The sequence below is a fragment of the Pteropus alecto genome, unplaced genomic scaffold (assembly GCF_000325575.1).
Source record: "Pteropus alecto unplaced genomic scaffold, ASM32557v1 scaffold24, whole genome shotgun sequence".
Taxonomy (NCBI): domain Eukaryota; kingdom Metazoa; phylum Chordata; class Mammalia; order Chiroptera; family Pteropodidae; genus Pteropus; species Pteropus alecto.
The window spans coordinates 3,494,345-3,509,017 of NW_006439192.1; the positions used below are offsets into that span (position 1 = coordinate 3,494,345).

General features: G+C 32.2%; 1 protein-coding gene across 1 annotated transcript in view; it reads right to left on the bottom strand.

Annotated features, from left to right (window-relative positions):
• The window catches only part of LOC102896962 (A disintegrin and metallopeptidase domain 3), an 80,250-nt gene that overhangs the window by 9,261 nt on the left and 56,316 nt on the right, over positions 1-14,673 (bottom strand). The window contains exons 13-18 of the mRNA XM_025050018.1: positions 11,255-11,353; positions 8,332-8,527; positions 7,658-7,748; positions 7,199-7,391; positions 5,398-5,484; positions 3,040-3,160 (exon numbers count right to left, since the gene is read on the bottom strand). Of these exons, the coding sequence (XP_024905786.1) occupies positions 3,040-3,160; positions 5,398-5,484; positions 7,199-7,391; positions 7,658-7,748; positions 8,332-8,527; positions 11,255-11,353 (787 nt within the window). The remainder of the gene's footprint in view (positions 1-3,039; positions 3,161-5,397; positions 5,485-7,198; positions 7,392-7,657; positions 7,749-8,331; positions 8,528-11,254; positions 11,354-14,673) is intronic.

Consider the following 14,673-nt stretch of genomic DNA (forward strand, 5'->3'; position numbering starts at 1 on the left):
TTATACACTACTGGTAAAAATGCAAATTGGCGCAATCGCTATGAAAAACAGTATGAAATTTTTTTAAAACTAACAATTGAATTACCATATGACCCAGCAATCCCTCTCCTGGGTATTTACCCAAAAAACCTGAAAATTTGTATCCGCAAAGATATATGCACACTGATGTTCATAGCAGCATTATTCATGGTGGCCAAGACATGGAAGCAATCAGTGTCTTACAACAGATGAATGGATAAAGAAGATGTGGTACATATGTACAATGTAATATTACTCAGTCATAAGAAAAGATGAAATACTGCCATGTGCGACAACCTGGGTGGATATTGAGACAATCATGCTAAGCAAAACAAGTCAGACCGGAAAAGTTGCAAACCACATGATATTTCTCATGTGTGGGATATAAAACTGAAAGGAACAAACAAATACGGCAAAGAGCGACTCATGGACATGGACGGTGGATTACTGGTTACCAGAGGGAAGGGGTAGAGGAAGGAAGTAGTTAGGTGCAAATGAGTCAAATATTTGGTGACGGAAAGAAATCTAACTCTGGGTGGTGACCACACAACACAATATATATACAACTTACTGTTGAATAATACATTTGAAACTTATTTGATTTTGTTAATAATGTCACCCCAATATAATCTTTAGTCCACATATGTGATGATTTATTTCTGGGCTCCCAATTTCATTCCATCCAAAAATTTCAGTTTTCTTATTTCGTTGCCAAAAATATATCGACTTCCAAGAAGGTACAATAGAACCCCAGGGTCAACTTCCATCTTTTTGTTTTAGCTTTTATTGAACACAACTGAGAATTCAGAAATTTGTTTTATTGCCCATAGTGATAAAGAATAGAATATTGTTAGAAGAAGACACTTGTAATTTGTAATCAGACAAATGTAGAGAAACAGAGAGCAGAACTTAGTCTGTAATGAATGGTGATGTTGAAATGGATCATACAAATGAAATCTCATACTATGAGCCTTCAGATACTGTTATCATAATTTTCCTCCAACTCAAAATTCAAGGAGTGAACACAGTATTTCTCATGACAAGGAAATATGGTATTCTCATCCAGTTAGTCAGACTTCAGCATGCAATATTTTGTCATAAATATCTGGAACATTCTACATTGTAAAGAAGATCTAGAATAGTATCCTTTCATCTTTTACAGCATTTGGATATGAACATTAATTCGATATGGTTCACAAGTGGACAAATATGTATACAAAACTGATGGAAGGAGTTAGATAGTGCAAGAGTGATAAACATTAAGATTAATCATTTTAATTGTTGTTTATAAATATAAAATAAAAATATGTTCAATTACCGTATAACATCATTTCCAATTGTTTCAAAGAAAATGAAATAAATATGAAAAAAGAAAATATTCTATAAGAAAACATGCACTATCTGCTGAAAATTTAAAAATTCTGTGAAAGAAATAAAATAAGATCTAAATAAATGGAGAGGAAAACTGTGCTCATAAATTGAAAGATTCAATAATACATAGTAAAGAAATAAAACCTTCTTAAACTTATCCACGGGTTTACACAATTTGTATTACAATCACAACAAGATTTTTTGTAAATATAGACAAACTTATTCTAAAATGTGTAAAAAGAAAGGAGAGACCCTAGGATAGCCAAAACAATTCTGAAAAAGAAGAATAAAATGGGAGGAATCGCTCTTCCCAATGTTAAAAATTACTGTACAGCTACAATAGTCAAAACAGTGTAGCACTGGTGAAAAGAATGAGACATAGAAAAATGAAACAGGATAGAGAACTGAGAAATACACCAACATGAAAACATCCAATTAAATTTTGAATAAGGTGCAAAAACAATTCAATGAATGAGAAATCGCTTTTTCAAAGAAATGCGCTGGGGCAAATGGACACTCATTAATCAAAAAAGTTAATTTCCCATTCTTTATAAAAAGTAGCTCAAAATGGATCACAGACTTAAATGTAAAAAATAAAACTACACCTTTTAGAAATATAGCAGAACATCTTCAGGACTTAAGATGGACAAAGAGTTCATATATTTGACACCAAAGCATGATCCATAAATGAAAAAAGTAGGCGTTATCAAAATAAGAATTTTAAAAATTTAAGCTCTGAGAAAAAAATAATTACAGGCTTAGAGAGAATATCACATATGCAACAAATCACATATGCAACAAAATGTATGTATCTAGAAGACGAAACAGCTCTGAAAACCACAAAATCCAAAAGGAAAATGATCAAAAGGTATGAACAGACTTTTCACCGAAGAGAATACAGAGATACCAAATTAAATATATTAAAGATATCGGATATTATTACTCATTAGGGAAATAATGTTCTATTGGCTATTTGAGGCACATAATATATTTTCAGGTTTACAACATCTATATAATTAAAATATATAACAACAAAAGTGCCAATGATGAAAAGACATTAAGGGAATTATACTGTTATGAGATTTTTTACACTGTGAAGTTAGAAAAATCAAATATGCTCCATTTGGTCATGAATGTTCACCAAATAAATTTAAAAATGTTTTGTACCATTTACTATTTGATTACTATAATTATGGAAGGTTCTGCTATGTTTGCCTTTCTACAGTTTGGTTAATTAAGATGCACCTTATGAACCAGGATATCACAATAGTTAACATCCTGGAATATAGAATATAATAAAATTATCTCCCATAATTTTTTAATACCAACCTAGAAATCTCTGCTGGGTAAATAGAAATGTTTGGGGAACCACAGTTAAAATTAATAAGAGACCTATTAAGATCTTCACTTTAAATTTGAATTAAGAGTGTATACAAAATTTTATTGACAGTGTGATCGATAGTTGCACTGTCTAATATAGTAACCACTAGTGACAAGTGACTATTTAAATTTAAATTAAATAAAGAGAAATAAAATGGAAATTTTAGTTCCTTAATGCTAGGTGCTCAAGAGCCACATAAATAGTGGATATGTAGAACATTTCTTTAAGTGCAGAACGGTCTATTAGAGCACAATGATTTAGATACTAACCTCCTCCGATTATAGACCAATACCCATCATCGATACTTCCTCCCGGTGATGATGGCATTAGCTCACAATTTGGAGGACCATATCCAACATCACAATGACAATTGTTTCGACTGTTACACATCTAAAACCAAAACCAAAAAAATAATGAAAACGTTACATAAAAAATAAATGCATTATTTAAGATCATTAGTCAATTTAAATTATTAAAGGATTCTAACTTAATAGGTAATTTTTATTTTAACAGGAAAAATAATTTTTTTAAATAAAATTCAATAAAATAAATGTCCTTGCAATATCTTTTCAAATATAATAGAAATTTTCTATTATTTGTCTCTTGTATTTTTAAGATAACATTCTTGATACAACTGAAATGCCTTATTCTAGAAAGACATAGAAGTTATGAGGCTAGAAATTATAAAATAGTGGGAGTTGAAATTTATTATGAATTGTGCTAGATTAAAAAAAGTAGCTGTGAGAAGAGCCAACTTTTACCAAAAAAGAAAAAAAAGAGAAAAGAAAAAAGAAAAAGAAAATGGGAGAAAAAACTAAAGGGAGAAGCTTGCTTAAACAGCTACAGATAACAAAATTTATTTTGCTAAAAAATAGGAAGGCTAGAAAATATCTATAAAGGTGATCTGGCAGATGAGTTGAAAGAAGGGTCAGAAGCAGATAGAGAACCCAGAAACAAGTTCATAAAAAATTTCATTAAAATTAAATAAGGAAAGAAAGAAACAGAAAACAAACTGTCAATAATAGGACATGTGAGTGATTAAGGAGAAAATGTTGAATCAAGACACACAGACATGTCATTTTTTTCCTGGATTACTATGTAATATTTGAAGTGTCAATATGGTAGAGGCACTAGCCACAAATTTAAACCAAAGGCATGCTTGGAAGACTTTCCAAAGTTTACAAAATTTCTGTAACACATCAGATAATTTCACAATGAATGGACAAATAGAAATGCAAATGGCAAATATGAACATACATGCTTACTTAAGAACTGTATCATTAATTATTCAATAAATGCAAATTAACAATAGATTTAACATGTTAGATTTTTTAAAAACTGAGAAAGCAGTCTGGTCAGAATTTGAGGAGATGCACCTTTTCATATATGATAAGTTGGAGCACAAACTGGTATACTGTTTCTTGAAAACAATATAATATTACTGAAAATTTTAATGGTGCATATATTTAGCCCATCAGATTTCATTGCTAAAAGTTTACGAAATCACATAAATATGCAAAGGTGAATGCACAACAATGTCTATTGCACCACTATTTACAATAATTAAGTAAATATTTAACATTATACAAAAGTCTATTAGTGAATGACTTTTCAAATATAGTATGGAAGAGGATACAGGAAAACAAATTGATGCCATTTAAGGGTAAAAAAGATCTGACTAGACAAGAAATTCTGTTCTTACAAAAATATTAGACTATGCAGCATTATTCACCATGGCCAAGACATGGAAACAGCCAAAGTGCTCTTCTATAAATGACTGGATAAAGAAAATGTGGTACATATATACAATGGAATACTACTCAGCTATAGTAAAAGATGAAATAATGCCATTTGAGACAACATGGATGGATCTTGAGATTATCATGCTAAGTAAAATAGTCAGACAGAAAGAGTTGAGAACTCTATGGTTTTACTTATATGTGGAATATAAGACTGGAAGCAACAAATAAGAAAAACAAACAAAAACTCATAGACCCAGATAACAGTTTAGTGGTTACCAGAGAGAAAGAGGGGAGGAGGGAGGTAGATAAGGGTAAAAGGGGTCAAATATACGGTGACAGAGGGAAATTTAATTTTGGGTGCTGAACACACAATTCAATATACATATGATATATTATCAAATTATACACTTGAAACCTATATAATTTTATTAACCAATGTCACCCCAATAAATTAAAAAAAAAAGAATAACCAACACAGAAATATTAAACTATAAATATTATGTGTGAAATATATGTTGTGCATGAGTGTTTATATATTAATATATATATATTCTCAATTAGAGACAATGTTTATGTATGTATAAATGTATATTTATAACCTCTAATAAACCCATTTCCAAAACTCTACAATCTTGATCTAATATTATAATAATACATGTTTTGTACTAAGTTCAAAGCTTATTGGCTCATGAGCCTATAACAATCTGATCGAACACATACATCACATTCATATGTACAAATAATGTAATCTGCTTTCTTTATTTAACTGCAATTTTCCCTAAGAAATTTTCATATAGAATAATTCTGAACCTTATTATTATCCTGGAAATGTTATTGACATGGATTATAAAAAATATATATAAAAATAGAGTGATCATTCTATACCCCATGTCCACTGCAATTTTTTTGTGAATTACAGTTTTCTTGTCTCTGGAGCTCAGAAATCAATTTGCAATATCCGCCTTCACAAATCTAAAAGGTTAAAACAATCAACAACAACAAAAACAAACATGAAATATAAAAAGATGAGCAATTGTACTTGATACAAAACTAGATTCACAAAATATGTATATGTATGCATGTGTGTGATATATATTTATCAGATGTATCTGGATTTTATGACATCTGTTCATTCTAATAAAAGAATTTATTACTTTATCAATTATGAAATATTGTGAGTCAGATACTATTTTTCCCCTAAGGGAGCAGAACTGTGTGTTTATTGATACAGAGTGGCATAAGAACAAAAAGAGCCAACTTGTACCGATAACTTGTAATGAGTTATGATCTGCCTTAGCACTTTCTATGCATCCTTATAACATGTATTCATATTGATACCATAAAACAGATGTTTTTAATCCTATTTTATACTTGATGAGAATTAAATTTACATGTTTAAGACCACGCCCTGAGTGGCCAATATTCAGTGCAAGAACTATTTTACTCACAGAGCGCATTGATCAATGCTAAATACAAGTGTTTCTGTAATCTTTACATTTTTTCCAACTTTAATAATAATATCTCTTGTCTTTCACTTTATGTTAATATTCCTCTACCCAAATTTTAATTTAATTTGAATATATTTGGGGGAATGCTGTAAGATTATCTGCTTGCTTTTATCATCTGATAGAGTATATAATATATGATAAAGAGTCTAAATCATTCATTATTGACCACCAGCATGGTAAATAAAGGTGAAAACAGTTATCAGCTTGTTCATTAACTTAAAATGCTCTGGTGAAGCCAGCAAGATAACAAAATGTTGGGCAAACCAGCATTACCTGTCCACAAAGCTACTTTTATTCTAGTGCACCTTAAACACTGTCATTGAGGCAGTAATAAATTAGTCATACTTCACTGGGTTGTTTTCAGAGAAAAAAATAAGCCACAAATGTTAAGACCTATGCTTCTGACATAACTCCCCTTAAATAGATCATTTTTTAGCTGACTCTTTCGTAATGACAAAAAAAAGCAAAGACGTGGCTGGGATGATGTTCTGAATATGAACTAGATTATAAGACTTCTTCCTTTGAACAAGAGACGCAAATAGTGTTCAAGAAATGGTCACATCACAGTTCAAAAAAAATCCCTAAGATAACTAAAAATATATTTCCAAAGGAGAAATGCCAGAATTTCTCCTAAATGAATTATTTATTCATTGATTAGCTTACCAATTTTTAGACAATTACATACCCCAAAGATATTCCTTTTCAAATTTGAAATGATTGTGCTGAGATATGTTTATCTCCCCTAGCATATCCAAGTGTGCTAGGATCAGTTTAATAAACTATTCTCTTGTTCTGTCTTATAAATAAAAAATTCAAAGACACTTTCTATCACAACCAATATTAAGCAAACTAGCATTACTGGAATAATGCCTATCTCCATGTAGAATATTGTCCATTTTGTATTACAGTATTAAATTTATGAGTGTTTTATTTAGAATTATTATTATATAATAAGGGAGACATATTTTCCTTCATGGTGATAAATAAGAAATAAACTCTCTCTGACTCTACTTCATTCTCTCTCTCTCACTCTCTGTCTCTCTCCCTGTCTGTCTCTCTGTCTGTTTCTCTATCTCTTTCTGTCTCTGTCTGTCTCTCTCTCTCCCTCTTCCATGCATACACACACATACACAGACACATACGTACCATATATAGAATAAAGTGAAATTTGTATTTACCTTATTTGCACCACATATAGTGCCATCATATACATATGTTTTATCATTTCTTGTAGGTACTTGTGATTGATTTCTTAAATATCCTGACATACATACATGTCCTCCAAGGTAAGTATATTGAATATCAAAATCTGTACTTGGTACTATACGTGAATGTGTCCAGTGACAAACAATCTTTCCACAAAGGGTATGTCTGGCAATATAAGGCAGAAAAGTTTTCCCATATATCATGTAGGGACACCATGTATTAAATAAACAACAATTCAAAATATGAGTATATTTTAAAAGGTACTCAGACTGCAACACCAAAGCTATTCAGAACACATACCATCTTATGAATTGCAACATATAAATTCATCCGTATATATTATATTCATCTCTCATTTGTATTAAGTGACTCTCTGCAGCACACACACATACATACACATTTGGAAAAAGTATAATTTTCTAAATACATACCTAAAATCACACCTGTTTTTATCGCAGTTCCCAAAGTCATCTTGTAGAAAATTCACTTCTTCTGCACATAGGTAAGTAGAAGCTTTAGCAACTGAAAATATTAATAAAGTTCCAATTACTCATCTTAAAATAAAACATCAAAAAGTAAAAGTGTAGCAAATTAATATAGAGATATTTAGACAGCTGTAATGACCAGTCAATGTAATCTTCTACAAATTTCTGATATCATCCATTGGCTAACAACAGAAGTATTTTCAAGTAGGTAGTTTTTAGTAAGTGTTTCTAAGGAGAAGTGTTTCTCCTTCTAAGGAGAAGTGTTTCTCCTTAGAAATACTTACTAAAAACTACCTACTTGAAAATTACTACTACCATCGTACAGGAATGATTAAGAAATCAAACAGCCCTTTGCTCTCTTATCTACAATTCTAATCATCTATTATTCTCTTTGTACCAATCACCTGGAATTTAACAAATGTTCTATATTCTCTTTGTCCTGTACCTATTTGGTCTGTTTTACCTCTTGACATAATTCAAAATTGCTTTGATCTGCAATTTTATTTTCAAATTTGGATGTAAACAAAAAATACTTTTTATTGTGGCACACTTTTCGTAGCATGGACTACTAATTTTAGAAAAATGCCATTTAAAAATAAAGCCCAGAAAAAAAGATATACATTTTCCAAACAACTCCACACACTGTCGATCCGGATCTCGGCATCTTCCCTTATAGCAAAAGGCAGTTTTATTACTACATGTTTCAAAATCAGCAGAAGTTATATCATTTAAACAAAATTCAGAATTTCCATCACAAAATTCTGTAAAATCACATGGATTAGTGCTTATCCGACATATACGTCCTCTTTCAGATATCTGTGAGACAAAGAAAAACAAATATTTTTTAAAGCACTAAACCAAAAATGTAAAAAATTGAAATAGGAGCATTTTGTTTGTAGCTATTATTTCCATTATTATTGCATTTTGAACTACTTAAAGATAATTATAAATTCACTTTAAAGTTCTAGAAAAATAGATTGGAAAGAACCCAAATGTCCATCGATAAATGAATAGATAAACTGTAGTATTTACATACGATAGAATATTTTCAGCCATATATAAGAATGGAAGATTGATATATGCTAAAGGTGAATGAACTTTGAAAACACTATATTAAATGAAGAAAACCTGACACCAAAAGTCACATATTGTTTAGTTGTATTTATATGAAATCTCCAGAGTAAGTAAATCCATAAAGACAAAATGCAGGTTGGTGTTTGACAGACACTGAGGGGAAGGGAGAAAAAAGAGCAAGTGCTTAATGGGTCAGAGGTTTTCTGTTTGGGTAATGAACATGTTTAGGAACTAGACAGAGGAGGTGGTTGTACAACACTGTTAATATACTAAGTCACTGACTTGTTCACTTAAAAATGGTTAATTTTATATTATGTGATGTTGACCTCAATTTTTAAAAAAGGCTTTAGTGAAAGCTTTCATAAGGCCATGGTTGTCCTGAATATTTGTTCAAGATAAATAGAAATAAGTGATACAAAGCTATGCATATTTATTTTTCAATTTTCAATTCTTGGGGACTAACTGTACTCCTGAAATGCTGTATAAGAGCAGATGCTGTCTTTACGATATTGTTAAAACATTGCTTAATAGACATCTCTTTCATTTTTGTCATTTCAAGTAATTTTCCTTTCAGGACCTACTAAACTTCTACCATGAGGGAGTTATAAGTCATAAACCCACTTCTGACTCAGGATGATACTCAGAACACTTCTCCCTAGACATAGTGATTGGTACAGTGGTGGGAACTTAGGATTAGCCATGGTTTCCTCCAGAACCAAGGACTAAAAAGCACATGTAGAAAAAGATCCCTCTACTCTTCTGAAATACTGTTCTATAACCTAGAAAGGCCAGGAGGTGGGCACAATGAGCTATCTATATCACTTACAAAGAAACTTTTTTTGAGAACTGTCAACAAAAAAGCAAGGATACACAATAGAGGTACAGAATAAGAATTCTGTTGTTCCTGTTCGAAACAAAGATTCACCTGAGCATGAGCTAGACTCATCTTTTACTTAAGCTTCATAAGTGTTTGTTTTTCTTTGCTTGGCCATTCATCAAGATACAACTGACCAAAACATAATTGGTATTATACAGTACCAATTGCACTTTTTAAAATTACTTATAGGAATGTCTGAGTACTGATTAGAAATATGTTATTTACTGTGATGTTTCAGCAAAACAATTGATTAAACTATCGTCTTCCATATCTTCGCACTTGCATTTGTGTCCATTTAAATTTAAATTTTATTTTTAAAAAATTGGATCAAATCACTAAATTTCAGAAAAGCACCAGTGGAAACTAGGCTACTTAAAGTAGAGAAGAAAATAGGAGGCCTTTTATTTTTATGACCAATAATGAAAGAGAGCAGAGTATAACACACCTCTGATCATTTAAATGACAGCAGAAACCAAACTGATGTTATAACACATAATAAAACCAATGTACACTAATGTAGTACACTTAGCTGTTTCCCTGAAGCCCTCCGTAGCACCTTGTACTGTGAATTCTCACTAGACTAAATGTAGCGATTACCTCCACTTTAAAGAACTATCCTTTGGGATCTAGGTAAAAGGGAATGTACTGTTTAGAAAAGCCTTATTACTCAATAACATTTATTTGGAGACAGGGGTCAAGATGAGAGCTCTGGAAAATGGAAAAGTAACAAGGTTCAGTGCTAAGTAGAATGCCTATGCTGGTCTCTACAGTCGTGTACCTTGAAAACAAATATCCATTGGCTTTAATTAGTAGACAATAGATTTTTAAAAAGAACAATATAAAACAAAGTATTATAACGTTAGGAGAGATTTCATTGGCAGAGGAAAAATTAGATCTGGTAAGCAAAATATCTCATTAATTAGCTTGTATATTTATCCATCTGAAAGTGACTCAAAATAGATGAGATGCTACAATGAAGCAATCCATAGAAGACAAATCTTACCCCATGTCCTCTCAAATGTGTCTACAGAAAAAAACTGAATGGAAAACTTCCAAAGGGAAGTCAAAGATTCAGTTCACTTCCAGGCTAGAAGTCCTTGCCAAAGCTAGACTTCACGATTTTATATGATACATATTGCTAACTATTCTACATGGATTTATTCTCTACTGTTTTCAAAATGAGATTTTTAAAGAAATTACTGTCTTTTATTTGAATATTGCATGTCAAGTGTGTATTAAGTGGCTCATTCACAGTTCTGTCATATGTCGTTAGATGATGAAGAACTTCATTCAGGTGTGACCAAAAGGAATTTGTAACATCCAAATAATTTAGAATTGGTATTGAACGCAACAACTGCATAGGTCTTGAATAGAGACTGAAATGATAGAGCAGAAGGTGAAGCTGAGAAGTAGGTTGAAAAAGATTTAAGAACATTCTCTGAATTCTGAAACCAACTGTGTATGAATTGGGTACACAATGTAACATATTTGAAATATGTGTAAAAATAAATTTTTTTAAAGCTATAAAAATGAATGCATAAGAACACAAAAAAATTCATGAAATAAATTAATGTAATATTTTAAATGTTTACCTGACAACTGTTTTTATCACAGCATGGTCCACTGCCACATTCTGACTTGCCGATCAGAGTACAATTTTCAGGATGACAGCATTTTTTATGACTACATTGCTAAAAGCAAATATAATCAAGTTAAATAATTAGAATTTTTAATCAAATAAATAATTTTGTTAAAAACATACAAAAGTTTGTCTCTAAGTTAATTCAATCACAGTATAGTTTTTACTTCTGTATTTATTTTTAACACCACTTCATTCTAACTTAATATATTTTCAATATGGGGGAAAAATGGTAATGAAATTATTCATGATTCCATGCTCAAGAAATTGAAATGTTAAAATTTAATACAATTCCTTTCAATCATCTTTGGTTTTGTAAAAATATGCACAATACATTTTTAGATTTTTTTTCATATAATACATCATAAGGACTTTTCCATAATATCAAGTCTTCTCAAGGTATCATTTGGGGAAGAAGCATGGTAGTGTGAGGGGTCCCTTTGATCTCTCCCCTTGAAACTACAGCAAGTTGAAAAGCTATAATTCAACAGAATATTCCCAGCCTAACAAACAAACACTTCTGAGAGAGCTGCACATCAAAGCATCTGAAGGTGAGCAAATAAGATGAACAAAGGAGGATGAAAGCAAGAAGAATGGAGACAGGTGAAGAGTGGAGACAGGTGCCATGGATGCAGCCTAGAGTCCCCAGGGAACTCGGGGAGGGAAAAAGAATCAGGCTGAGGTGTGCACTCTCTCCAGCCCTGAGCATGCCTGCTTGAGTGATCAGTACATACTACTGCAGAACACAGTAATCAGGGCAGAAATGGAATATAGAGGTATGACAGCTATGTTCTAGCAGCCACCATTGCCAGGCAGAAAACAATCACAGAGCCTGGTTACCTCCCTCTACCCTTCCAAAGCTCAGGACCCCACACTCTCTTAGAGCTAGCAGTGGGCCCCAGAAGTAAATGTAGCAGCAAGTGTCTGGGAGACAGCTCATGAATGGCAGATGCACACTGCAGCTAATCTCAGCTACAGAGGTGAAGGAGCTGAGGTCTGGCAGTCGCCATTACTGGAGGAAAACAAAGCCACAAACACACCAGCGACCTCACCCCAACCCCACCCCTTTTCACCCCCATCCACTGAGGCTGATCCTAGAAGGTGCTCTGGGATACCTCAGGCAGCACGACACTGCATCTGGCTGCTGTGGCAACACCAGGAGTTCAGGGGCTCCTCAGGTGCTTGGAACACCATTGCCTACCACATTCTCCTATGGGGGTGGAGCCCTGGGATCCAAGCAACCTGGTAAAAAGGAGAAATCCACCTCCCTAGGGAATAAAGGGCATATTTTTGTCCAGCAGAGATCCTGGATGCCCCGGCAGAGCAAGAGGCTCGTGAGACACATTCTGGGGCGGTGCAGCGGGGAGCGGGGGAGACTCTTCTTCAACTTGCACCACTCTTAATAATAAAATTTGTTTAAGCATAATTATTCCCATAAATGCCATCAAATACCATGAACAACCAAGGTAATAAGGCAACTCAGAAAAATAATAATCTCCCCAAAATAAACTTAAAGACATAAAAATATGTGATTTAAATGACAGAGAAATTAAGATTGCAGTTCTCAAAAAACTCAATGACATGCAATAAAACTCAGATAGGCAGTTTAATTAATGAGAAATAAAATCAACGAACAACAGGAATACTTTCCAAAGAGACTGAAACTTTAAAAAGAACCAAATAGAAATTCTGGACCTAAAGAACTCGATAAAAGAGATGAAGAATGAAACAGCGAGCTTAGGAAATAGAGCTGACTAGATAAGAATTAGTGATAGTGAAGACATAATCTGGTAATGATGTAGATGGAAGGAGAGACTTGAGAGTAAAAAAAAAAAAAAAAAAGAATTTTACACCATCAAAAAAAGCAGTATAAGAATAACAGATATGCCAGAAGGAGAAGGGAAGGAGAAGGGAACACAAAGATTATTCAAACAGTTGACAAGAACATCTCAAACCTATGGAAAGACCTAAATCCAAAAACCAAAAAGAATACTTAATTTCCTCAACCCAAAAAATCCTTCTCCAAGGACATGATATTAAAATTGTCAAAATTAATATCAAAAAAAATTCTTGAAGCAGCCAGGAATAAAAAGACAGTAACCTATAAAGATAAACCCATTAGAATATCATCAGAATTTTCAGAAGAAATTCTACAAACTAGGAGGGAGTGGAATCAAATGTTCAAACTATTGAAAGAGAAATTGCCAGCCAAGAATAATATATCCAGAAAAGTTCTCCTTTAGATATGAAGAAATAAAGATCTTTTCAAACATACAGAAGCTGAAGAAATTTTCCACCACAAGGCCTGAATTAAAAAAATATTAAAGAGTATTATTCTACCTAAAACAAAGAGATAAAAAGATGCAAAACTATGAGAAAGATGACTAACAGAGAGACAGAAAAGGAAACTGCAACCCTTATTCAGAAAAAGGATTTGTACACTTAAATATTACATAATAATTAAAGGAGGTAAAAGCATTTTAACCCATTTCCTGTTTGCCCTGAGAATATTCAATGGCAGAAAGTAACCCAACATGATAAAGGCCATATATAACAAACTTGAAGCTAATATCATATTTAATGATGAAAAACTAACCTTTTTTCTAAGAAACAAGACGAGGATGCCTGGTCTCATCACTCTTATTCAATATAGCTTTGGAAGTCCTAGCTAGAGTAATCAGGGAAAGGAAAGAAATGAAAGGTATCAAAATCGAGACTGAAGAAGTCAAATTGTCACCTTTTGCAGATGACATGATTCTCTATATAAAAAACCCTAAAGACTCCAACAAAAAAACTTAGATACAATAAACAAATACAGTAGAATTGCAGGATACAAAATCAATGTACAAAAATCCATTGTGTTCCTATATACTAACAATAAAATTTCAGGAAAAAAATGAAAAAAACAATTCCTTTTGCAATTGCAACAAAAAGAATAGAATACTTAGAAATAAACTTAACAAAAATGTGAAGAAGCTATATACTAAAAACTACAAGACATGATTAAAAGAAATTGAAGAAGACACAAAGAAATGAAAAGATATTCCATGAAAATGGATTGGAAGAATCAATATAGTTAAAAAGCCATATTACACAAAGCAACATACAGATTTAATGCCATCCCCATCAGAATCCCAATAACATGTTTTAAAGAAATAGAACAAAAAACTCATCAGATTTGTATGGAATCACAGAAGCCCCCAAATAATCAAAGCAATCCTGAGGAAAAAGAATAAAGACAGAGGTATCACATTGCCTGACTTCAAATTATACTACAAAGCAACAATAATCAAAAAGGCATGGTTCTGGCAAAAAAACAGACACACAGACGAATGAACAGAATTAAGAGCCCAGAAATAAACCTATATATAT